At 38.7% G+C, this 26,778-nt stretch overlaps 1 protein-coding gene across 1 annotated transcript in view; it reads left to right on the forward strand.

Annotated features, from left to right (window-relative positions):
* The window catches only part of PKHD1 (polycystic kidney and hepatic disease 1 (autosomal recessive)), a 475,948-nt gene that overhangs the window by 120,095 nt on the left and 329,075 nt on the right, over positions 1-26,778 (forward strand). The window contains 1 exon segment of the mRNA XM_011960244.1: positions 16,734-16,890. Coding sequence (XP_011815634.1) covers positions 16,734-16,890 — 157 coding nt within the window.

The raw sequence follows: 26,778 nt of genomic DNA on the forward strand, positions 1-26,778 counted from the left end.
ATGGAAGTGGATCTCTGCCTGGCTTCAAAGCGTCCTTTGGAACCAGCAGAGACAGACTGTAGGCTCATGGAGCCAAAGTGGAGATTACCTTCAGGCGGACGTCTCCATCCTGAATGGGTCTCCCGAGCCACTTGGTGGCCCAAAATGGACCTCGGACCTGTGCAGGATTTTTGGCCGAGGGAGGTAAAGAGGAGACAAGGGCACTTACCCCAGAGAGGCCGTGAGAGTGAGGGAAGCGGGTCTCAGGTCCTGGTCCGTCTGCGGTGTGGGAGTAGGAGGAGGTTTCTCAACCCCTAGAGGCCTGAGGAGGGGGGGGTCTCCTCCCGGGTTTCGGCGCCAACTGATTTGTTTTTCTAAGACCAGCTGAGCGAGCACAAAAGAACCAGCGAGTAGGCAAGGGTAGGAGCAAAACTGCAAATTTATTTTGGTCACCTAAGGTGTGGGGAAGAGGTCTGTTGGCCTCCGGCAAGGAAGGCCGGCAGAGTCCCCCAGTGGGGCTTTCGGACGGAGTTCCTGCAGTCCCGACATCCCGACAGGAGTGAGAGACACAGGAAGGCCGCATGGGACGCTGGCCGAGAGCGGCTTTTCTAGGAGTGGGAGGGCAATAGGCGGGGCACGGGTGTGTCAGGGGCGTTCCGCAGGTGCGACCAGGTAAATCTTGGTCTTCAGATTGACGTCACCTGGCGCATGCCCGGTTGATCTGCACCTTCCCGGGCACTGGCTGCATTTTCGTGCGTGCGGGAAAAGTTAATGATGAAGAACCCAGAAGTGCACCATCCTGCCTCCGTTCTTCCAAACAGTTTTCTGTTGTTTAAACAACAGAAATTTATTTTTTCACAAGTATGGAGGCTAGAAATCTAACATCAAGGTGTTGGTAAGGTTGGTTTCTTCTGAACCTCTCTCAGCTTGCTGATGGCTGCCTCTCTTTGTATCTTCACATGATCTTTCTTCTGCATCTGTGTCCTAATCTCCTTTTCTTTCTTTTATATTCATTTTTTATTTCAATAGGTTTTTAGGAAACAGGTGGTGTTTGGTTACATGAATACATTCTGTAGTGGTGATTTCTGAGATTTTGGTGCACCCCTCACTCAAACAGTGTGTGCTCTACCCAATGTGTGTAGTCTTTTATCCCTCACCCCCTCCCACCCTTTTCCCTGAGTCCTCAAAGGCCATTGTGCCATTCTTACACTTTTTGCGTCCTCATAGCTTAGCTCCCACTTATGAGTGAGAACATACAATGTTTGGTTTTCCATTCCTGAGTTACTTCACTTAGAATGATGGTCTCCAACTCCACCCAGGTTAAGCTTCATTTATTTTCTTTTTTTTTTTTTGAGACGGAGTCTCGCTCTGTTGCCCAGGCTGGCGTGCAGTGGCACGATCTTGGCTCACTGCAAGCTCCACCTCCCGGGTTCACACCATTCTCCTGCCTCAGCATTCCAAGTAACTGGGACTACAGGTGCCTGCCACCACGGCCGGCTAATTTTTTTGTATTTTTAGTAGAGACGGGGTTTCACTGTTTTAGCCAGGATGGTCTTGATCTCCTGACCTCGTGATCCGCCCGCCTCGGTCTCTCAAAGTGCTGGGATTACAGGTGTGAGCCACCACACCTGGCCAAGCTTCATTTATTTTCTACATTGACCTCCTATCCTCTAAACATACTACGGGTGTCTTCTTATCATCTTGCTTGCTTAGGGAACAGGGCAAGCTTTCAACAATGTATGCCTTTTACATTGTCATTAAATATTCTCAAGCTGTTCAAAATGTTTAAAATAATTCTTTAAACTAAGCATGGTTTAAGTTTGCTTTGGTTTGCCCACATGAGAAGCTTGAAGACCTGCAGAGAGGCTAAGTGTAAGAAGGGAGGAAGAAGGTAAGTTAATTCTTTCTGGCTTATGGTGATTGATTAAAAAGTGTTTTTTTTTTCTTTCTTTCCAATTTTTTTTAAAACAAACAAACAAACAAACACACACTACTTTAGGTACATCCCAGGTAAAGGAAACTTATTCTGGAGGGGGAATATCAGAAGGTTATCAATGAGTGGGAAATGGTAGAATAATAGAAAGCTATGCTTCTTGCTTGCCCCCTTTTCCGTGGGGTCTGTAAGGTGATTCATCCGTAGTGGGATGAATAGTGATTGCTCTATCAAGAAAAATTTAAAAGACCAAAAATCACTTGATTTGATTTGGTGTTTGTCCTGACCTACCCCTATTCAATACATTGGGTAATCTTGTATCAGTCACTGAGTTTCACATTTATGAAATGAGATATTGGAACCAATAGCTAAGCTTTCAGTAACCCTGGACTATAACACAGAGGCTTCTTGGGAGCTATGTTTCCTCCAGTTGGGAAAATGGGGAAAGAAGAAATCTCTATTTTCTTTTTTTTTTTTTTTTTGAGACGGAGTTTCGCTCTGTCGCCCAGGCTGGAGTGCAGTGGCCAGATCTCAGCTCACTGCAAGCTCTGCCTCCCAGGTTCACACCATTCTCCTGCCTCAGCCTCCCGAGTAGCTGGGACTTAAGGTGCCTGCCACCTCGCCCGGCTAGTTTTTTGTATTTGTTAGTAGAGACGGGGTTTCACCATGTTAGCCAGGATGGTCTTGATCTCCTGACCTCATGATCCGCCCGTCTCGGCCTCCCAAAGTGCTGGGATTACAGGCTTGAGCCACCGCGCCCGGCCTGAAATCTGTATTTTCTTAAAGCAAAATAGATCCACATAAATAATTAATCCTCAGCAAGTTGAACAATTCATTTTTGGCAAGGGCATAATTCCCCAAAGTTGGGAGAATTCTGGAAAATGTATTTTGCACATGTTTCTGAGAGGTGTTGTGGCCTCTGATAAACTTTCAGTGTGGTTTATTGAGTAAATTCAGTCTTGAATCCCAAGGTAGTTAATTATTGCGCTTGAAGTCTTGTTTCATAAGGGTCTGTGTGGCTTTTGGGTTTCCAAACTATGAGGCACTTCCTAGGAAAAACGATGGCTGTGGATTGCTAAGTATTCACCAAAGATTCTGAGTTTTCTGCCTTTGAGGATACATAAAAAGGAAATTTTGTATAAACGTATGTGTACATGTTATATACCCAATTTTAGACATCATGTGAATTGTCTACAGTGAATTCCAGGTGACTGTAAAGTAAATGGTTAAAGTGCATTTTGTTATATGGAAGTTATACTGAGTTTTATGATTTTTTAGAAGGGCTTTGGATAATGTTTGCTTTCTGGAGTTTTCTCCAAAGAAGAGTGTACTGCAAAAGAAGTGCATGTATTTTATTAATCTTCTTCATCAACAGTGAAAGCAATAAATTATATACTTTTTTTTAAAAAAAACCCAGCTTTACACCACTGTTTTGATATACTAAATATATGATAGTTGATTTTTGGATGTTTTATTTTTAATCACTGGGGTATTTAAATTATATTACCACCTGCTTGCTCACTGCTTCTTCCCGTATTAATAACTGGCATATACAATTTTGAAAAAAATAAAATGCAGATGTTTTTTCTCATGTCAAAGTGGCATCCGGTTTTGATCCTGACATGGAGGGTTCCTATCAGATTGCCCTTTCTGAAATCTCTGGATCTATTTCCTCTTTTGCCTGGACTGCTGTTACTGGTAGTTGGTGTGTTATTCAATTATCTCTACATTTTAACCTTGGTGTTTACCTCTAATGTTGCTCAAGTCAGTAAATGATTCATTGCATTTGGAACCAATAAACAGGGTTTGGCAGAAAAGGGACAATGTGTGGCGGATGTGTTTGGGCTAAAGGGAACAATGCATTTCAAACTGGGCTCTAAGAGCTTAGAAATTCAATTATGCATTCATGGAGACAAGGCTAGGTCCCACAGTTCCTGGCTCAGAGTGAGCACCCAGTGATTGTTCACAAAGAATAGGGTGATGGTTTTATTCAACAAAATCTGCATGTGTAAGGAAAGCATCTGCATCAGAGTGCACAGGCAAGTTTCTCAAATTCTAGGTTATTGAGATTTCATCCCCACCTCTGACACATCTTTCTGGGTTTCCTCATTCTTCAGGTGGAATTGATAATTTTGCAGTATTAGCATTAACACAAATAACCTTGCACATTATCAAATACCAGGCAATACATGCAGAAAGCTTAAGAACACATGACACTGCTTTGAGGATAAACAAATGAATTTCTTTTTCTCTCTAAAAAGTACATTGAACCTGAAGCTTAAAGAACTAGGAAAAAGTTATTTAGTCAAGGCCAGTGAAGATACCAGGTACAGAATGAATTTCTCTTGTTTCTGAGCTTGGTTTTTCTCTGAAATATGTTGCCTTATCTTTCTTTCTTTTATTAAAGTGAGAAATAAAAAAAAAAAAAAGAAAATCTTCTTTTCTCAGGAAACATTGCTAGTGGAAGAGTAGTGTTTTTAATACCAATTATATTCAGATATCATTCTCAGATGTAGAGTCAGAATATGGGCCTTTAAAAATTCTCTATATTGGCTGAGCGCGGTGGCTCACGCCTGTAATCCCAGCACTTTGGGAGGCCGAGGCGGGTGGATCACAAGGTCAGGAGATCGAGACCACGGTGAAACCCCGTCTCTACTAAAAATACAAAAAATTAGCCGGGCACGGTGGCAGGCGCCTGTAGTCCCAGCTACTCAGGAGGCTGAGGCAGGAGAATGGCGTGAACCCGGGAGGCGGAGCTTGCAGTGAGCCAAGATCACGCCACTGCACTCCAGCCTGGGCAACAGAGCGAGACTCCGTCTCAAAACAAAACAAAACAAAACAAAACAAAACAAAACAAAACAAAATTCTTCATATTGGGTTGGGTACAGTTGGCTCACATCTGTAATCCCAGCACTTAGGGAGTCTGAGCTGGATGGATTGCTTGAGCTCAGGAGCTTGTGACCAGCCAGGGAAACATGGCAAAACCTTGTCTCTACAGAAATATATAAAAATTAGCTGGGTGTGGTGGTGCGTGCCTGTAGTCCCAGCTACTCAGGAGACTGGGGTGGGAGGATTGCTTGAGCCCAGGAGGTTGAGTCTACAGTGATTTGAGACTGCACCACTTCATTCCAGCCTGGGTGCAGAGTAAAACCCTGTGAAAACAAAAACAAACAAACAAACAAAAAATCCCCCCCCCCAAAAAACAAACAAAAAACTTCATTATCTCCCTAGGGACACATACCCTGGCTGTGTTCAGGATCAGCAAGTTTTCATTTCTTCAGCCTATACAGTGGGTATTGGTGACTACATAGAAGTCCTTGTAGTATTCACTGTATATCTTGGGTAGTCGTAATTCTTCCTGAGCAAAAGAAAGGTCTGCATCAGGTCTTACTTTACATTTTTTGGCATCATAAATTGAAAAATTCCATGTTGCATATCCTGTGTGAGGAGAGTTTATGCAGTGAAGAATGACCTGTCCTTCTGCCTAGCGCTGGCATCCCACCTTTCTTGCTGTTATTTATGCTTTTGAGCAGCAACTTTAATAAAGAGGGAGAAACCTAAACATGTTCTCTGAAAATTGTTCTCTCAAGAAGGTCCTTTTGGTGGCATATTAATTTTCTGTTGCTGCATAACAAATGACCATCATCTTAGTGGCCTAAAACAATGCCGATTTATTATCTGTGGTCCTGTAGATCAGAAGTCTGGGCACATGCAAAACCAAATAAAATACTTAGGAATATATTTAACCAAGGAGGTGAAAGATCTCTACAAGGAAAACTACAAAACATTGATGAAAGAAATTGTGGATGACACAAACAAATGGAAAAACATCTCATGCTCATGGATTAAAAGCAATCTACAGATTCTATGGAGTTCCTATCAAAATGCCAACATCATTTTTGCAGAGTTAGAAAAACATCCTAAAATTCATATGGAACCAAAAAAGTGCCCAATTAGCCAAAGCAATCGTAAGCAAAAAGAACAAAGCTGGAGGTATCATAATACCTGACTTTGAATTGTACTACAAGGCTATGGTAATTGAAACAGCATGGTACTGGTATTACAATAGACACATAGATCAATGGAATAGAATAGACAACCCAGAAATAAACTCACATGCCTACAACCAACTAATCTTTGACAAAGCAAACAAAAACATAGAGTGGGGAAAGGTCACCCTACTCAATAAGTGGTGCTGGGGAAATTGGACTGCCATACGCAGAAGAATGAAACTGGACCTCTATATTTCACCTTAAATAAAAATTAATTCAAGATGGATTGAAGACTTAAATGTAATACCAGAAAGTATAAAAATTCTAGAAGAAAACCTAGGAAAAACTTTTTTTTGGATATTGGCCTCGGCAAAGAATTTATGACCAAAACCTCAAAAGCAAATGCAACAAAAACAAAAATAGACAAATACGACCTAGTAAAACTAGAAACCTTCTGCACAGCAAAATAAGTAATCAATAGAATGAACAGACAACCTGCAGAATAGTAGCAAATATTTGCAAACTATGCATACAACAAAGCACTCATATCCAGTATCTGCAAGGAGCTCAAACAACTGAATAAAAACAAAACAAAACAAAAAACGCAAGAATAACCCTATTAAAAAGTAGGCAAAGGGCACAAACAGACATTTTTAGAAGAAGACACAAATGTCAAATAACCATATGAAAAAATACTCAGCATTAGTAACCGTCAGATAAATGGAAATTAAAACCACAGTAGATACCATATTATACCAGTCAGAATGGCTCTTATTAAAAAGTCTAACTATAACAGATGTTGGTGAGGATGCTGAGAAAAGGGAGCATTTATACACTGTTGGTGGGAATGTAAATTAGTAGAACCTTTATGGAAAACAGTATGGTGATTTCTCAAAGAACTAAAAATAGAAGTACCATTTGATCTAGCAATCCCACTACTGGATATCTACCCCAAGGAAAAGAAATTATTATATCAAAAGATACCTGCATTCATGTGATTATCTCAGCACTGTTTATAATAGCAAAGATATAGAATCAACCTAAGTTTCCATTGACAAATGATTGGATAAAGAAAATGTGTTGAATTTTCTTTACATACATTCTAATGTATGTAAAGAATTCTACTCAGCAATAAAAAAGAGTGAAATCTTGGCTTTTGCAGCAACCTGGATGGAAACATTATCTTAAGTGAAGTAACTCAGAAAGTCAAATTCCATGCATTCTCACTTATAAGTAGGAGCTAAATAATATGTACACATGGACATAGTGGAACAATAGACACTGGAGGCTTAGAAGTGTGGGAGGGTGGGAAGGGAGGTGAGGGACAAGAAATTACTTAATGGGCACAACGTACACTCTTCAGGTGTTAGTTACACTAAAAACCCAGACTTTGCCACTATGCAATCCATCCATGTAACAAAACTGCACTTGTACCCTCTAAATCTATTAAAATTTTTTTTAAAAAGTCCGGGCACAGAGTAGTTGGGTTCTGTGCTCAAGGTCTCTCAAGGCTGAAATCAAAGTGTCAGTCTGGCTACGTTCTCTTCTGGAATTCAAGGTCTTCCTCCAAGTTCATTCAGGTTGTCAGTGAAAGGCAGTTCCTTGTGAATACAGGATTTGGGTCCTCATTTTCTTGCTGGCTGTTGGATGCGACCACTTTCAGCAATTAAAGGCTGTTCTTGGGTCCTAGTTACATGGTCTCCTCCAAGCCAGATGGCAGGTTGCTCCTTCAAGGCCAATGGGAGAATCTCTCTCTTAAGGACTCACCTGATTAGGTAGAGGCCATCTCCCTTTTGAATAACTCAAAGTCAGCTGATCTCTCACTTTAATTATATCTGCATAATTCTATCATCATTACCATATAACATAACCTAATCACGGGAGTGATGATAGCCTGTTGTATTCACAGGCTCTGCTTCTGCTGAAGGGGAGAGGACTATACAGTGTGTCTACACCGGGGAGTCAGAATCTTAGGACATCTCAGAATTCTGCTTCATACAAGTAGTATGTTTGAATTTGAGAACTTGGGAAGGTCACTAGACTCAGCCTTTGTGAAAGTGATGTTTCTCCTGCTGGCATGGTAGAAATCTGTTCCATGTCTTCTGGGGTTCCATGATATTTCACTTAAGTCTAAGTAATGGACCTGGCCTGGATCATTTCTGTTCCTGGTGACTTTACTGAGGCTAAGTGGGCTCTAGCTGCGTTAGAGGAGTTCATTTCAGGTCTGGGGTGGCCCCTAAGCAGTTTACTCCATGAAGTAATTTGAAGTCTTGGTAGAATACCAGCCCTATATTCAGTATTAAACTTGGGACATGTATAATGTCAACAAGAAGACAGGGAGAAGACTTGGCCTTATCTGGTTCTGAAGAAAATGTAAGGAATTTGTGTGGAATAACCCTAGACCCAGAAATATGCCTAGTCAGCGCTTTGCCCTCTGTGAGCTGTGAGCACAGCTCCTCCAAAGAGGCAAGAAAAAAAGAAAAGGGAGGAATCACCAAGGGGACCTAATTTGTTAGTGTTAATCTGAGACCTACCCATTCTCCTAATTGATCGTTTACTACAAAGTAGCTTGATGCTTCTTTAGCCTGGGAGCTAAATGTAATCAACTTTTGTTTGTTTCCGTAAAAAAAATTTTTTTTGCCCTTGAGGAGATCATTATTTCTATTGTATGAAGATGGTAGCCCAAACATTAGAACTAATTAGAGCAGATGGCAGTGAATACTTTTATTTTAAAATACACTGAAGCTTATAAGCTGGTTTTCATTCTCTGGGCTTCTTCCTTTTTCCTCTGCCACCACATATTCATTTTGCTTCCCTTCAGGTGTAAAGAGAGGAAAAAAAGCAAAGGAGGAAAAAAAAGGTTTCCTGGTATATGAAACTGAGGAGCTGTCAAACGTTCATAGCAGGGAAAGTACGCTCCTGTGTATTCAATCACTGAAATTAAGTGTTTTCGAAGGCGGTGCCGTCACGGGTCCATTGCATGGGGAAATAACATGTTGTAGTCCATCACTTAAAATGTTAACCTTGTCTCTTAATAGTGACTGAGAACACAAACACATGCTGTATGCTCGCTGGTTAAATGGCAGTGTGTCAGCTCTGTGAAAAAGGCTAGCATGTATCTGTCAATCTTCTGATTTGTCTCTGTGTGTGTGTGTGTGGGTGTGTATTCATGTGCATACATGTGAGTGCATGAGTGGCACGCACACACACACACACACACACACACATCTTCCCGCACTTCCACTTGCCTTTCTGTGGCTTTCTGAGATTCGGCTTATCGTGTACTGAAAAATGGAAAGACTTGAATCACTTTCCAGTATTTTAATGTATATCCTTTACTAACATGTTTTTGCTTGCAGTCCATCAACTCTCAGGTAGCTGTATTTTAATTACTTATTTTCAATTACAGAAAATTCTATTTTGCACATGTTTTAATACTGATGTACTATAGATATACTATAATGAGCATATTGTAGGTACTATACTGATAGTGTAGTATGAAATAGAATATACCAGGGGTCCCCAAATTTTTCCTATAAAGAGCCAGATAGTAAATATTTTAGGCTTTGTGGGTCATGTTGCCTCTGTCACAAACTGAAACCAGTCACCAACAATATGTAAATGAATTGTCATGCCGTGTGCCATGTGCCAATATCAAAATAGTGGGTTATGGACTGTAGTTTGCTGACCTCGTTATATGTTACCGAGTGTTTTACTTGATTCTTTTTCCTATGACATATGAAGAATTTGATGTCTACCCAGGTCTTTGTGCAGTGTTTCTTATTGCATCAGTAGAAAGGCCATCTGGCTGTACAGTGTTCCTTTCTCCAGGGCCAGCCGTCCTATCTGTCCTTCTTGCTGCACCTGCAGCACTCTGAACATACTCCTTCTTCAAGGTCCTCCCTGGATAACCTCTGGCTCATACTCTATTTCTCTGCTCCAATCCCAACCCAGTCCAATCAGGGAAGTCCCTGATCACTCCATATCAAATAGCTCTTCCCACCCTGGCACTTCTGATCCACTTCACCCTGTTTCTTTTTTCCGTCAGAGCACACTATTAGTTTTATATATTTAAACTGTTATCTCCCTAAAATATAAGCTCCATGAGGTCAGGCATTTGTTTTGTGCCGGGTGTGTAGTGGGTGCTCAGTAAACATCTGTTGAAGGCAGGGATCCATCTACTCTGTAGTTCCTGGAAAGTAGTCTGAAAGGAGTGTGTAATAAAATGAGATCATACCTGTTAAGTGTACCCAGTAAGTGTTGGCCATTATTATTCATTAAACCTTACGTGGAAAGAGTAATACCTACATTTTTTAGTTACAAGTATGAAAGGAAAATACATCTTGGGGAGTCCCAAATCACTAAGCTAAAGAGAAAAGTCAAGCTGGGAACTACTCAGGGCAAACCTGCCTCCCATTCTAGTCAAAGTCATCCCTCTGCTCACAGAGATACATGCAGATCTGATTGCCTCCTTCGAAAAAGCTAATGGGAAACATAAAAGAATGTAATGCAATCATTTGTCTCTCATCTCCCTGTGACCTGGAAGTCTCCTCCCCACTTTGAGTTGTCCCAGATGGAACCAAGGTACATCTTACATATATTGATTGATGTCTCATGTCTCCCTAAAATGTATAAAACCAAGCTGTGTCCCAACCACCTTGGGCACATGTCATCAGGACCTGCTGAGGCGGTGTCACGGGCATGCATCCTCAACCTTGGCAAAATAAACTTCCTAAATTAACTGAGACCTGTCTCAGATATGCAGGGTTTACATAAGGATTAGTGATACTGTAAGTAAAATGTATAGCATTGTGCTTGGGACATTAGAGACATTCAATAATCAGCAGCTATCATTATCATTTTTTTTTCTCCCACAAGTGGAAAGGTCTTTGGACTTAAAATTCTGAAGAGATGCTATTAGAGGAGATTTGAAGATTCAAATAGAGGAAAGGATAAAAGAGGACTGTAAATTTGTCCTGTCTGCAGACTTTGAAAATCCTCTGAAGCTTAAGAGTGCTAATAACTTAGATATATGAAGCACTGAGGTAGTGTCAGCAATCTTTGAGAAATCGCAGAGGATAGAAAGTGTGTAGAACCGAGAGATAAGACAATGAATTGCCCTATTTTCTAATGATGAGAAAGGATCAATTTGAACTGGTCAGGAATCTCTGACAAAAAGCACTGTTGACATTTCTTTGAGTAGTCAATGTGCTACACAGTGCCGTGTGGAAGGACATTCTCATGTTATCTTGTAATCATGAGGGGTTTATAACCACCGAGAAAAGAAAGTGATCACTTAGAGCCTGCATGAGGTCAGTAAGAATAAATTATGCCAACTAATTCAATTTCCTTTTTGTTTCCTAAAGAGTTATTAGATTATAGGTTAGGGGCTCTATTCATAATCCTGGATTTGTAGATAGTTGACTTTTCTACACTATCTTTTGTTTTATAATCAGCTGAAATAATCTCAGCTTGTGTTATCTGTTGTGTCCAGATTAAAAAGAGAAAATGATGTTTAATGCATTTGATTTCCCCTGTAAGGCTGTCTCCACCATGGTCAGCCATATAATCCTACTCCCATAGCATCTTGGTTATGCCTTTAATTATTGAATCAATCACACTTTCATTATCTGGCTATTTGTATTTTTCTAAATGATAATATAAGTACCTTAAGAACAAGAATGAGGTCACTTTTTTTTTTGTGTGTGAGAAACGCCTTTATATTAGCTCATACAAAAGGATTTGGGATTTTAATTGGCCGATAGGTTTAAATATCATCCAACATTATAATTCAACTGTTAAAATAGCCAAGAGTATTAATTGGGAGAATAAATGTTATTTAATGAATAGTATGAAGACACTCAGCTATTTTGGGGAAAAAAGCAAGGAATAAAAACAAGCAAAAAGTATAAAACTTTCCATCAACATAAATTGTAAGTTAGTTGAGGAGTAACATGCAAATATAAAACCCACCAATCAAGAAGGACATGTAAGTGATATTTATGTCAGGATGAAAGAGGATGTTTTATCTATAATGTAATGAAGAATGTCACAAATAGGGAAATAAAGTTGGTTTCGTAAAAATTAAAACATTTCAATTTAAAGAAGAAGTGAATAAAATTAAATTATAGCTTCATGTCATATTATTTCAGTTATTAAAGTATTTTTCATTATGGCATCATAAGTCCAAATAAGAGCTGACCATTTATTCATTCAAACATATTTTTGGGGTAGCCAATAGATGCCAGGCATTGTTGTAGGTACTAGGGATACAGCAGAAAACCAAGACACTCTTGTGAAGCTTATATTCTGTTAGGGGTTGACTGATTATGAATCAGTATACATTGTATTAGGTAGAGATGAGTGCTTTGGAGAAAATAAAGAAGGATACGGAGTGGAGAAAATGGTTACAGGGACTTGTCTTTTCCTATTTCCAGGATTTGGATGCTAAGGAAGCAGACATTCTGGTGAGGTGTCAGCACAGTTCTTTCTTGTCCTTGTCAGTCAGGAGACATTGTGATTAGAGAGATTCCCATACCCCACCTCCTCTGCCACTCCAGCTCAATGCATACATTCACAAATAGGTCTTTGCTTTGCCGGGTGTTCCAACTTGCTGATCAATGACTTCTTTCAAGATAACTCTGGTGGTGTTGCAAGTACATTTAAGGTGACATGTAAGATTTGCAGACACTGCACATTCCCTGAAGTTCAGAGAAGTGCTGACGTGCTGTAAGAAGAAAACAAATTGCATAAGCTTCCCAGCTGAGGGAAGAAAGTTTTTTTCTTGCTTTTTTTGGGTTTATTTGGGGCTATATGCAAAGACGAGGTCATGTTCTGGGCAATTCTTGTATCTCTATTTTCGCACCTGCCCCCATATGCCTATGAGGAAATGATTTTCTTCATCTGCAGAATAAGAATGAGTGATGTGTTTATCTCCGGGAAGAACACTAAAGCTAAAGGCTGAGCATCATGGGAACTATAGAGGAAAGAGCTTATATTGGTGGAAGTAAGCTGGGTTGTTGACACAGAACATGGCCTTCACCAAAAATATGTTGGCATCAACAGAGACATTCTCAAATATATTGACAAAATCTTTAATCAATTGTTGGCATTTTTTTTTTTTTCTTGATTGGATCAAAGTGACACGGATTGGAGGATGAAAATGTTGGAAGGTGAGCCATCCTTACTGTTTCATGGAGCATTTTGCTGGGAGGGAATGATACCACCAGCTCTGTTAACTGAAAATGTAGGAGAGCTAAAATTCTTATGGCAATGTACATGTCATCAATGGATTACACTGATAACTTGCAATCATAGAGATATACCACTCTTCTACTTCCCCAGGTAGCTGGTAAGCAGTGGAGGCTGCACTAATTTTTAGATTATTTAGTATTTAGCCATTATTTTGTGTAAAAGCATGAGTACATCAATAAACATTTATACATCTCAAGATATCTTTGTTATGCTAAGAGGAATTCAGGGCACAAAGAAGCTTAAGGCTCTTGAAACTGAATGCTTAAACACCTGTATTCATTTGACATTGGCCACATCGACTAGAGAAACTTAAGGCAAAAGAAAAAATTGGCGAACAATTTTATGAGATCGAATTTGAGTCTCAGGTTCCAATTAAGTAGCACTATTCATCATTTGATTTATGTTTAAATGGAACTTGAAAACATGGAAAGGAATGTAAATGTTTGAGAAGACCTAGGGGATATAGCATTTTTAAGGTCTTAGCACCTGTGTATTCACCTATTGCATTAGGAAGAGATGTGTGTGTGTGTGTGTGTGATATCTGTAAAAGCATGTATGGCACCAGCGGGTATAAGATTCATTTAATAAATTATTCAAAAACATTTATTGAGCAACTACTATGTGCTAGACATCTTTTAGGGAGGTGGGGATATAGCAATGACCCAAACCAAGTCCCTGCTTCATTTGAGTAAGCTTAATAAGTGATAACCAAATATGCAAGGAATTGTATTATTTAATACTAGAATGAAGCATTATTAGGGGAGAAGGGATGATTGGGGGTGCTTTTTAAAAATAATAATACAGGTAAGGAGGTGATACTTGAGCAGAGGCATGAATTAAGTAAGGGAGTGAGCCATGCAGATCTTTTGGGAAAGAGCATCCCAGGAGAGGCCACAGTAAGGGAAAAACTTCGGATGGATGCTTCCTTTTCGTGATTCCAGTTTGCCTCCATCACTATGAACTTTGACACATCATTTAAACACTTTTGAGCCTTTGCTTTCTCCACTGAAAAGTAGAGATAACAGTATTTGACCTTTCCACCTACTGGGATGGGACGAAGTACAGCGATCTTTGAAGGCTGACAGGATAGGCCAAGAGGTTATAGCACATGGAAGGCAGCAAATGGCATAAGTAGGTACTTCAGAGCAAGAAAGTCTCTAAAGCTTATCGAGAGCTAGATAACAGATATCTGTGCTAATCATAAAAATTTAAAAATGTTCTCAAGTTAATTAATGGATAACACCATGAAATAGTCTACCTTTGGCCCACTTAAATATCTAACTAATTTCTCGTTGTTCCAGATCACTTTACTGTGTGTGTAATGAGCCGTGGTTTACTTCATAGTTCTGTAACTGGGTTATGGATCTGACCACCAGGTTAATGTCTCAGGAAGGGTTATCCTGCTGAATTCTTCATATTTCTTATAGTTCACCAACACATCATCCTTCCTAGCTTGCTTGTCTTTGGGTGATCCTGGACAAAGATCCTAAGCTTTGGATGTTGGTTTGGAGAAAACTTCTTGGTTCCTTTTAAAGAGTATCTCCTTCCCCTCCAGCCCTTGCCCTGAACTGATCCTTAAATTTTGATGCAGAAGTGTCATCTGAGGGGATCATTAAAATTGTAGATCTCTGGGTCCCACTTCTTGAGCTTTTGATTCCATAGGTATATGATGACACTAGAGGAATCTACATTTTATTAAGCTCTAAGGAACACTACCTAAAATAGCATCTGTAAAATTATGGGATAGGATTTTGCTAGAGTCCTTTCCATCTCTGGCCTTCTGGAAATCCAAGATTTTTCAAATGTCCTTTTATCATGGCCTCTGAGCTGACAATACAGATAACCTGGTTCACCCTGTTCTGCAGTTTACTTTACCATCTCTGTTTTCCCCACCTTCTTTCATTCCAGTTTCCTTTGATTTGCCTCCCTTTCCTCTTTCTGTATTCTACAGGTGTAAATTAAAGGGTTATAAGAATGTATAATATATGTAGCCTTATAAGAAGTACTGTTTATTATTTTACCAACCTAAAGCTAGTCCTATAGTGAAATCATCTAGAGTTAAAATTCTCTCCTACTTTTGTAGCCTACAGATAGTCAGCATGGGGGTGTGGTTCCTTCAGTTCACAATGATGCTCCTGTGTCACCTATACGTTTTTCTGTGATACTGGAACTGGTTATCACTATGCCTTATTTCTTTCCATCTCTTAAATTGTGATGAGTCATAGACTTTTATTTCTTTGCAGATGTAGAAAATGAATAAATCGCAAAGCCTTCTCAGTGATTGTGTTGGGTTTGCATCTCAGCACTGTTGACCTTGGGGTCTGTATCCTCTTCTGGAAAATGTAACTGCTCTTCTGGCAACACAATTTTCCATCTTCTGTCTCAGAAATACTCTAGAGCACTATTCTCTGAGTAGATGTAGTTGTCGATATTACAAACATGCCTTCCCTTCTAATGATCTTTTCCCATCTGCCTCTAACACATCATGAGAGGACCTTCTGGGCGGTTTATTTTTATAGGAACTTGGGCTTCACATTTGGTTGGAATCCGAATGCGAAGAAGACTGGAGAGAGTGGCTTACACATGTCATACGTATTACCTTGAAGGAATCACCTTCTCTATTGTGATTTTATTGTGTTTATCGTAATTATACTTCCACAACTTCACAAGGCATTTAGACATATTTCCAGCCTCTTGCATGAGCTGAATATTGCTTTCTGTGATTTTTATGTCCCTGTTTTAAAAAACATATGACATCAGAGTGACCATAAATTAACAGGAAAGCCAAAAAGTTCTGAGAGAGGGACTGAAGGCTGGGATGGAGAGGGAGTGTTTCCTTTTCTGGCTCCTTCTGTCAGTACGGCTCCCTACCCCTCACTCAAAGATTCCAGACTGTTTACTTGTCATCTGAAGTCAGTCGGCATTCTGCCTATGCCTGCATGGGCTTCAGCCCTGATGCACCAGACACAGGGGGAAAGGCAACAATATCAAAAAAGGCCGAGTGGGAGGATAGATCTGAGCACTTGGGAAGAGGAATGTTCCTATAAAACAGGGACTCTTGGCAGTAGAGCCAGTGAAAAATGATACCAATTACATAAAGCAAAATGCCACCCATCAAGCAGAACATTTTAATTCTCCCTATTCCAGGCTATTTATGACTTTTTGTCCAAGATTCAATACATGTCTGTAAAAATAAATGGAATCAACCTCATCAGTTAGGTAGAATGGAGCCTGTGCTACAGGGGAAAAAAAGGTAAGAAAACATTACCAGCATGTTATTGGAGAATTCCAGGGGCTGGGCACAGAACTTCAAATATAATTTTGCCTTTTGTATTTTTTCCTGTTTAGCTTAGTCATATGAAAAAGAGAGAGGTAACCAATTTTATGGAGACATTTAAAATATTTAAATTAATTTTACTTTCTTTGAGAAGTTTCTATTTTGATTCAATACTTATACCATCCCATCCCAAATCAGTGAATGAACCAACAAACCAACAAACCAGTGAACCAACCAACGAAGCAACGGACCAGCCAAGCAACCAACCCACCCACCAACCCAGCTGTCTGTTTTCCAGGGCAAATTTTCTTTACAGTTCTGCCGGAGATGGTCCCGGACTCACAGCTGGTTTCCTGAAAGGCTGCCACAAGATGGCGACAACGTCACAGTGGAGAATGGCCAATTGCTTCTGCTGGACACTAACACAAGCGTCCTCAACTTACTGCTCATTAAAGGTCTGTGGAGTTTGTAGATTGGTGATGTTATTTTATGTAATAATATCACTTGTAGGGGGGAGGGAGGAGGGAAATTTTTGAATAAGTTCCAGAACTTGGTTGATAATTTATCCTTAGACCAAACTGAAATTTTACTATGTAAAGGAAGAAGTGGTCAGAGGGTTCAAAGTGAAAGGCCTTTCTTTGGACTCTTATAATAAGCACAGAGCTTGATTATTTTAATTTTTCAAAAACAAGAAGGTTAACAGTGTTCTCAAAGAATATGCTCCTTTATTCAAGCACTTTTTAGTCATGCTTATCCAGGACAGCCCCCACAATATAGCAAAATACCCTGAAATTGGTGAACGTTGCTGCCTTTGAAACACCCTGCCAAGAAAGCAATGTCTTCCTGCTTTTACCCTGTTGTGGTTTTGACTTCTTGGTCCCATGGAAAGTCATATAAATAGGCTTTCTTATTGCAAAACCGCCTTTATAGCTCTAGGGTTTAGGAAGTTGGAAGAGGCTGAGATTTTGAATTTCAACTCTACTACCACATCTTTAAATGGCTAAGTCAGTTATTTCACCTCTTTGTGCATTTCTTTCCTTATCTGCTAAATGAGAATAAAAATCATGGCCTACTTTAGTGGCAGAAAATAAGGAATAGTTATCAAAGTGCCTCTGTTCATTGGCAAATGAAAATTACTTGGGAGATATGATTAGTTATGATATCTATGAAACTCTGCACTAAAACACTGTTCTTTACGATAAATATATTTAACACACAAACATTCATTCTTCTTAAAGTAAGAACATAGCTACATGAGGGGAAAAATAAAATATTTTAAAGGGGATAAACTAATGGAATTTTAATACCTGTCTCTTTTAGACTGAATCAGTATTTAGGCATTTTGTCATTCTCTATTCTGGAAGCTTTTTTTTTTTTTCTCTTGTATAGCAAGGAGAAGTTTTCAGTCAAACCAGTTAATTAGTGTCCTTTAGGGGATAAAATGGTCTGTCAGCTTGGGCTCTTGCCCTGTCTTTGTGTGTGTGTGTGTGTGTGTGTGTGTGTGTGTGTATGTAGCTAGTGGCTATGGGAATGCCACTATAGACAGTCATCAACTACCTAAGGATCAGCAATGACAAAGGAAAATTACAGACCTAAAACCTCATTTCAGAGAAAAGATACTCTTGGCAGGCCTTTAACCAGGGCTTTCTCCATATGAATCAAATTCTGCAGGAGGATGGGCTCCCCTTCAGGCATTCAAAGGTCTTGGGCTTATATTGCTACTACCATTTGGGAGAAGCTTCCCAGCTGAAAGTCTTGGATTACTAAATCTCTGGATGTACTGTTACTTCCAGGTAAATAGTGTTGACAGGACCAGAGGCTGAAAATGGAGAAGAGGCATCAGAAGGAGAGAAAAGTGTAGGAGAAAGGCAGGATAAGTATAACATTCATTTGACTTCCCACTCTTAAAGATTTAAATATGTGAGCAATCCGAATACTTGCCCCAACCTGTCACCTTCCCATAGTGTTTTTTCTTAGTATTTCTGGTTTAGGCAATATTTCATTCTCATATTAATTAGATAAGTGAGTTTGATTTGGAAGGACAAACCCTCATCCTGTGGAGAAGGGGAGAGTAAGTCATCTGAAGGATCTCCTTTCTCTTGGGGAGGAGGAGTAGGTAGGATGTAAGGCTAAGCAGTAGATTCTGGTTTCTACACAAATAAGATACAGGAGTTGTTGGCAAAAAAACAGAGCTGCCTAGAGTGAAACTCAGGTTTTTATCATTGAGATATAGGTCATAACTTCTAGAAAGAATGAGAACAGGGCAAGGACACACATTAAATTTTGTGCAACAGATAATTTGTGAATGCTTATTGAGTGGCCTAGGATTGTTACGTGAAATACAAGAAAAAAAAAAAGAAGAAGAATACTTAATGGCAGTAACATGTAATATTACCAAATAAAAAATAATTAGAAAGTAAATATAATAGACTAAAACTTCTGGTTCTAAAACAAGTGATGCTGGCAGTGAGGTCGAATGTATACTGGGGTAATCTGGGTGTCAATTATGTAAGATTAGAGTTGGAGAGTGGAGTGGAGGTGAAGGGCAGATCATTTATGTCTGAGACATATTGCGATCACATAGATATTAACATATACACAAATCAAAGTTTGAGGAAATTCTCCATCTCACTTGTTGGAATTGTATACGTCCAGTGGCTCAGACCAAAAACCATGAAGGCATCCAAGACCCCTTTCTTTCTTTCACCTCCTATGACTATCCCATCAGTGAACCCTGTTGGCTGGATCTCCAACATGTGTCCCATGTAGCAACACTTCATTGGAACTAACCTAGTCTTAACTACCATATTTTTTTGCCTAGACCATCTTAAATTGCCCCTTATTTGGTTCCCATGTTTCTGATTCCTTCTTTTTGTTAGTAGCAAAACCCTAATTTAATTGGTGGCAACAATGTACTCAGCTGAAATGCTCTGTTTCCTGAACACTTTTGTAGCTAGACATAGCCATGTGGCTAAGGGCTTACCATGAGATGGAAGAAGTATCCTGCAGAACATCTGAGAAATTTCCAAAAGTAGAGATGACCCAGTAGGAAGTACACGCTATTTTCCCTTCCTTCTTTCTCTTTCCTACTTGCTGGTATGTAAATGTGATAGCAACATTTTCAGCCTCTATTTTGGACCATGATGCTACTAGTTAGTTAGAATGGAAAAGCAGAAGAATAGGAGAAAACCAGGACCCTGATGACTCTGGAGTTTCCACGGGAAGGCATTCAATCACCCCCCTCTGAAATTACTTTTTGTGATAGGAAAACAAGGCTTCATGGGTTTAAGTCATTGATATTTGACTTTTATGCTATATGGTAAAGTAAACCACCAGCAGTTTATAGTCCATTTCCTTTAAAAATTTAAGTCAGATCTTATTACTTCTCTCCTCAAAACCTCCAGTGGAATCTCAACTCACTGGGAATCAAATCAAAAGTCCTTACTATTATTTAACCTCTGATCCCTTTGTTGACTTCGTCTTCCTCATTCACTCTGCTCTAGTTCTTCTATGAATATACCTGCCTCAGGACCTTTGCCCATAATGTCTATGGCCTGGAATGCTCTTCTTCCACATTCATGTGGCTGGCTCACCTATTTCATTTGCTCTTTGAGAATATATCAACTAATCTGGGAGGACTTTCTGGCCATCATTTCTAAAATTACAGCCATCCCCCAGGACTCTTTATCCTTTGATGTTGCTCTACTTTTCTTCATAGTACTTATCATCACATGGTGTATTATCAATTTACTTGCTTATTTATAGTCTGTCTCCTCTACTAGAACAAAAAAGGCAAAGGATTTCATCAATATATTTACTGTTGTTTCTTCAGGGTCTAAAACATTGCCTGATGCATGACAAAGTCTCAAAAATTATGTGATGATTGTAGAAAGAATGGACAAATAAATGGTCCTGGGTGAAATTTAAGAAGTATATATTTTAAACCCTTGTTCTCTTAAATACCACTTTTCCCAACTAATTTACTTTCACTGTCCTTAGTTCTCAATGATTACACACACACACACATGTTTCTATAAGTACACACATATACATTTACATATATTTACATATACATATATACATGCACAATATGTACATACGCATCATATATATGCATATTATGATGAATTATTAGGAATATAAAATCTGTTGGTAAGTTATATTTCTGTTTCTAAAAGGCATTTGACCAAAGTCTTCACTGGTGAAGAACTACAACTCTCAAATATCTGGTCAATGTAACATAGCTGTAAACCTCTTTTAATGTCTTCCCTTGGTCTATAATATGTGTGAAAGTACTTGAAAGATAATAAAAAGCTCTTCAAATATAAGGTTGAATAATCATAATCATCATCATCAACAACAACAGCAACTCGCTCTCCAAATATCTGTTACTATCTTTTTCATATACATTCACAGTGTCAGAAAAATAGCTGAGTGAAATTTTCTTTAGTTTTTCTGATACCATCTGTAGGCTTAGATAAAGCCTGAGAAATTTCAAGCCAAAAAATAATTTCTTCAAAAGATTTTAACAAATAAAGTATGAAATTATAGTGGAAGTACTTTCTCAGCCATTTCTATATTACAAAGAATACGTTCTATATGAAGTATATATATGTTGAAAGGATTACTGTTAACTGATAGTGAAACTAGATCACCTAAGAACTGCATTTGGAACTGCTTTATGAAGGTATTATGTCCTCTATATTATTTGTCTATTCGTGGAAACCAGCATCCTGATATGTAGAAGACGAGGCTCATACAACAGGAAAACCAACACTTTATGGACCCTCAAGGGTCTTAAACTCTCTGTGTCTTACTCATATTTTCATCTATAAAATAGAATTGACATTTTTTCCTTACACATATGACTTACATAGTAGAAGGGAGGATCATAAATGTTTGGGGGGCAATTGAGAAATGGCCCCAATGTTTTGTGTCATAATTTGTGCTGGCTCCCAAACTTCAAAAAATAGCAGATTCTTTTGTGACCATGATAAGCGCTTCAGCTGCATTTATTATTTCACTTTAATTAGAAAAAGATCCAGAACTTTTGTCTACTTACTATCTCTACTTCTTCCCTCCTTCGTGCCCTCCCTCCCTTTTTTTAAAAAAAAAAAAAATATTTTTAGGGGTACCGTTAAACACAAAAGAGAATTAACCCAATCAATTAATACTAATGAGCTGGGATGGAAATAGGCATATTGCCTTGATTTAGTTAATTATATTTTCATTCTTTTATGTTAAGATGCCCAACGGCCATAGGCATTGCTGAATTAAAATTTATTATTTTTATTCCAAGTAATTATGATGAGCCATAATCACAAAGAAGGAACGCTACCCTCTTGTCAGAGCATTCTGCATCCCGGGCAAGGATCTTGGGTTGTGGTCTGTAGTTGGGGAAACATTCGTATTTCCTGAATGAAGCAATGAATCTCTTTCTGATCTGGTCGTCAAGCAGCTTGATGTGAAGTAGTGTAACGATAATGATTAATGAAAGGGTCAATTAGGGGAGAATGAACTCTCCTTGGTGTTGAGTTGTTAGGTTTAGGTACTCTTATCACACACACAACACAAAAGAAGGTAACTATGTGAAGTGATTGATATGCTAATTTGTTTGACTGTAGTAAGTACTTCATTATATATAATACATATTTATTCATACACATACACACATGAAAACATCCTGTTGTTTGCCTTAAATATATACAATAAAAAAGGAAGGCAGTTTGTAGTTTCTTACTACTCACAATGCTTGTGTCTGAGCAGAAACTTGTTTCCAGTCTCTGTTGCTGCTTAATAGCGCACTGGTTTCCTTTAATGTGATTTTCTATTTTTTGGTCTACTGGTGTATACTAAAGCAGTTAAATGCTTGGCAGTATTTCTAGCCACAAGGAACTGAGTCTGAATCTGGGCTCCACTGCTTCTCTGCTCTGTGACCTTGGGCAAGTTGCAGACCTTCTGTAAGTCTCAGGTTTTTCCTTACTAAGGTGATACCTGGTTATAATGATAATAATAGTAACAATGAGAGCAAGCATTTATCATTGTTGCATGGCAATATCACAATGTATTGCCTGTCTCCTATGTATGTTTTGAGTATTAAATGAGGGAATATTTGTAAAGCCATTAGCACACAGCCTGGTCCAGAGTAAGAACTCAATTAATGTTAGTTTTTGTTACTTTTGGACTGTCAGAGATAACAGGAGATATGGCTGAATATCAGGCTTAAAATACAATTTTATTTACAGATAGCGACTGCTTCTATATACAAAGCAAACTGGATTACTGAAAGAATTAGCTGGGTAATAAAGACCTTGGATTGCTTTTGCTTCTGTTATCTTCAGAATGCATATTGAAGTGTTTTTCCTTCTATTGCGAGGGAGGGACGGATGGAGAAGTGGATCCATTTGCTTGCCTGCATTCTCCTTGTTACTTTGACTTCACAGAAACATGTTTTTCTGGTGTAGCTTAGAACATGATCTCATTTTCTCTCAACTGTTTTTTTAGTCCACAATTTTGAGGACAGTCAGATCTTTTTGAGTCCGTTGCATCTGGGGTTTCTATGGCATGGAAATGCATATTCTTGGTTTATTGAGGTAAAGCATCTTCTTCTGACTCACTGTCAGGTTCAGTGTAGAATTCCTTCATCCTTGACAAGCATTTGAGGATTTCAGAGTGAGGTTTTTAAATGATGAATCTAGCACAGCGTTTTTTTTTTGTTGTTGTTGTTGTTTGTTTTTTGTTTTTGTTTTTAAATCCCAGGAATTGTATACTTGGTTGCTTCTAGTTAGCACTAAGCCAGCCTCAGATTCATTAGACGCATGCTTCAGATAATGCTTTCCAATGCAGTTATCTAGAAATGCTGTGACACAGAACTTTCCTGAGCCGTTACTTGTGATCTCTTTGTGCATCAGGTCTGTGTGAGTCACTTGGCATTTTACCCTATGCCTATAGTTTCAAGACTTCATAGCTACCAGGTAGGATAAAAAAAATCTGAAGGCAGGCATAAAAATATGATATTCAACAATAATTTATTTTTTTTTCTCTAACTGTAGAATATCTTGGTCAACATGAGAGGGTTTTGTGGGCTGGTAACATTGTTGTGAATTGGTAAATTCAAAATAATTTATCTGCAAGTTGGTTGTAAAAGATGGACTGAATTGCCCTCTTTTGTAGTCAAAACATAGTTACCCTTCAAGCCAGAAGATAGGATGCTTATGTGCAGACAGTACAACAAGGTTGATTCAATGCAGTTTGGTCAGCAAACTGGAGCCTGATTTCAATTTTGAGTCAGTCACACACTCTTTTATGGTTTTGGGTAAGGCTCTGGTCCTCAAATCAATGTACAAAATGGAAATAATGGTGATTCCCTTCCCTGTGTAGGGAGAAAATGTCTTGTATCAACCCCTGCTGGATGTTAATATTGTTTGTGTGTGCAGCTCAGTGGAGGAAGAGCTGTATAGGAATGAGTAAAGTTTCTTCCTCTATTTGGCAGGCGTGGTACCCTCTAAGGGGCTGGTCTGTGCCATTATCCAGAAGGGAAGCCTGATGAAGATGTTAGCATCAGAACTAGCCCGAGTTTTTTTGAAGTCTAATCTTAACTCTTGGGTGTCTTCATGTGCTGGGCTTTTCTTGGTGACAAGTAGGGGTTACTTATTTTATGGGAGGGGGACTTTGCTGATATTCAAAGCTAAGTGGGTTACTGATAGAATTTTTAATTGCTTAACAACTTGAATTACTTTTATATTAATTCTTTACAAATAGAATGTCAAGGTGTATTTTTTCTTCCCTCTACCTTTTTGAAGGCTTATAAAGGTCTAGGCTGTAAACTGAAGAAAGGAAGAGCCAGATCTGTTTTTGCTCACCTTTGTATTGTATTGCCAGCACCATTTTATCTCTAGGTATGAAACAGGTACTCAAATAATTGCTGAATGAATAATAATAAATGAGTTTCTGACCTGAAGAGGCAGATTCATGTTTGTTGAGAATTTCTCTATAATCAGAGTCCTTCCTGGTACCCTCAAATGTTAGTGGATTAGTCTAGACAGTGACCAATTTTATTTACTATTTGTGTATCAGGAGATCAGAGACAAAGCCTTTTTAATGTGGGGGACACTTAGCTCTGAGACCCCTTATTTTTCCAATCAGACAATGGCTTACATTATTTACTCCAGAGAACAGTCCCAGACACACTTGATTAGCCTTAAATGAAAGATAAGCCATTGCTATGAGAAAGGACATGCTTTCAATAGATGGGCAGACAGACAGAAACATAGATATTGAACAATTTACAGTTTTATGTCTTGACAACTTGGGTATTGTAACATGAAAAATGCTACTGAAAGGGACCAGTCCCTTCCTAGCACAGAAGCTATAATATTTTCAGTAATGAAAGATAAATGTTTCAAGCTTCCTTACTTAAAACCTTTCATTGGCTTTCTATTAGCCTGTAAGTTCAAGTCCAAACTTAATATGGCTTACAGGTTCATGCAGGACTTGGTCTGTCTTTACCTCTCCATCTCATTTGTTCATTAATGATCCCTATATCCTATTCATCCAGACTGGAAGTGGAGCTAGAAATCTGAAGTACTTTTGTATTTGGGATTCTCATGTAGATAAAAATATGTTGGAGACTGAGCATTTCATTATTATAGTTTCTATACAATATTTCTGGGGTCAGGTAAAGGTAGGAAGTATTGTATTCTCATTTTTAAAAATTAATAAATACTATAAGAAAAGTATTGTTAGCTTTTATTTCGAATACAATTATGCTATAGCCAAATCATTTTTATAGTATTCTGAGAATAATTATATTTGGAATCTTTTGAAAAAACAGCTTGCTTAGAGAAGTGTATCAAATCGCAGGCTGGTCAAAAATGGGATTGGGTCAGTGCTAATTGAACTTTGATAAAGAGAAAGGGAAGATTATCTGAATGAACTTAGTAGCTAGGGGGATTTTTACATGCTTGGTACAGACCTTGGGAAAAAGATGATTTTTTTTTGTCTTTTCTATTTCTCCTTAGAAAAGTGACTTTTTAGAAAGCCATGGAACAGCCGAAGGCCTTGAGCACTTAAATGCCAGCAGCTTTGTTGATAAAACAAGTAATGGTTTTCTGGAGGTAGAAAGGAAATCAAAGTTTAGTTAGGTAGTAATTGATAACGGTAGCTATAATAACAAAGCCATTTACTTATATCTTAGTGTTTGAGTTCCTTTTAATATTTCTGTATAGTTTGTCTTCCACAGATATGTTTACACTTTATAATTAGTACAGAGTTAATACAGTTATAAGGTTACCTTAATGAGTTTCATATTTTGTAGAAAAAGTGAAGAGCTGAATCATAGTCTTTATATTCTCTTATAGTCCTTTCTAAAGTGGGACAATTCACTAAAACCAGCACATTTCCATTTACCTGCAGGAGCAATTCAACTTCACTGTGACCTTCAGGAACTGGAGACTCCATTTTACATTTTTATTTCAGTACCTAGCAGAGGGGCTGGAAACTAGTGGTAAATGTTGGTTGAGTGACTAAGGGAATTATTCTTTAATTCCAGGCTTGTATTTTCTCAGCCTGTTTTAGATGATAGCAGACATCACCAGCCTATGGACACCTAGAACAACCACTTAATTTACCGATAGTAATGATTCTCAAAGTGTGGCCCCCAATCGGCAGCATTGGCATCACCTGGTAACTTATACAAACTACAAATTTGGGTGCTCTACAGTAAACTTATTCTGGGAATGAGGCCCATTAGTCTGTGTTTTAAGACATCCAGGTGATTCTGATGCATGTTCAAGTTTGAGAACTACCAGCCTAAAACAATACAAGGAACCCTATAGAATTGTCAGGACTAGAAGCCAATTAGCCTGGACCAACTACTCATTTCCCAAACGCTATGAGACCTTTAGTAAAGAACAGTGGAAACTTGGCTGGCCACATAGAATGGGCTTATCTTGAGCATAGCATTTTTAGTTGGATGCACGGATCTCTACCCTGCCAGGGAAATCTGAGTTGGTGAAAACAGTTTCTCTCAACTGCTATTGTTTGTGGCTCTGAGTCAGTGATTTTATTTCATATATATATATATTTCTCTATATTGCCCATTTGACTGCAGTACCAGGCTAATTAAAGAATTAGTATGTGGCATCCATTCTGGGGAGGTGTCTGATTCTTTTCCTGCATCCTGTGAACATTTTGCAAACACTTTCTAGTTCATATTTTCTTTTTTTAATCAGGCAGAGGCATTACAATTAAAATACCGTTAAAGTGATTCTGGCAAGTATTGCAATAAGCATGTTTTTTAATTAAAGGAAGAACAGGGGGATGCATAAGCAGTATCAGCTAAA

Source organism: Colobus angolensis, unplaced genomic scaffold (genome assembly GCF_000951035.1).
Source record: "Colobus angolensis palliatus isolate OR3802 unplaced genomic scaffold, Cang.pa_1.0 Scaffold51, whole genome shotgun sequence".
Lineage (NCBI taxonomy): Eukaryota > Metazoa > Chordata > Mammalia > Primates > Cercopithecidae > Colobus > Colobus angolensis.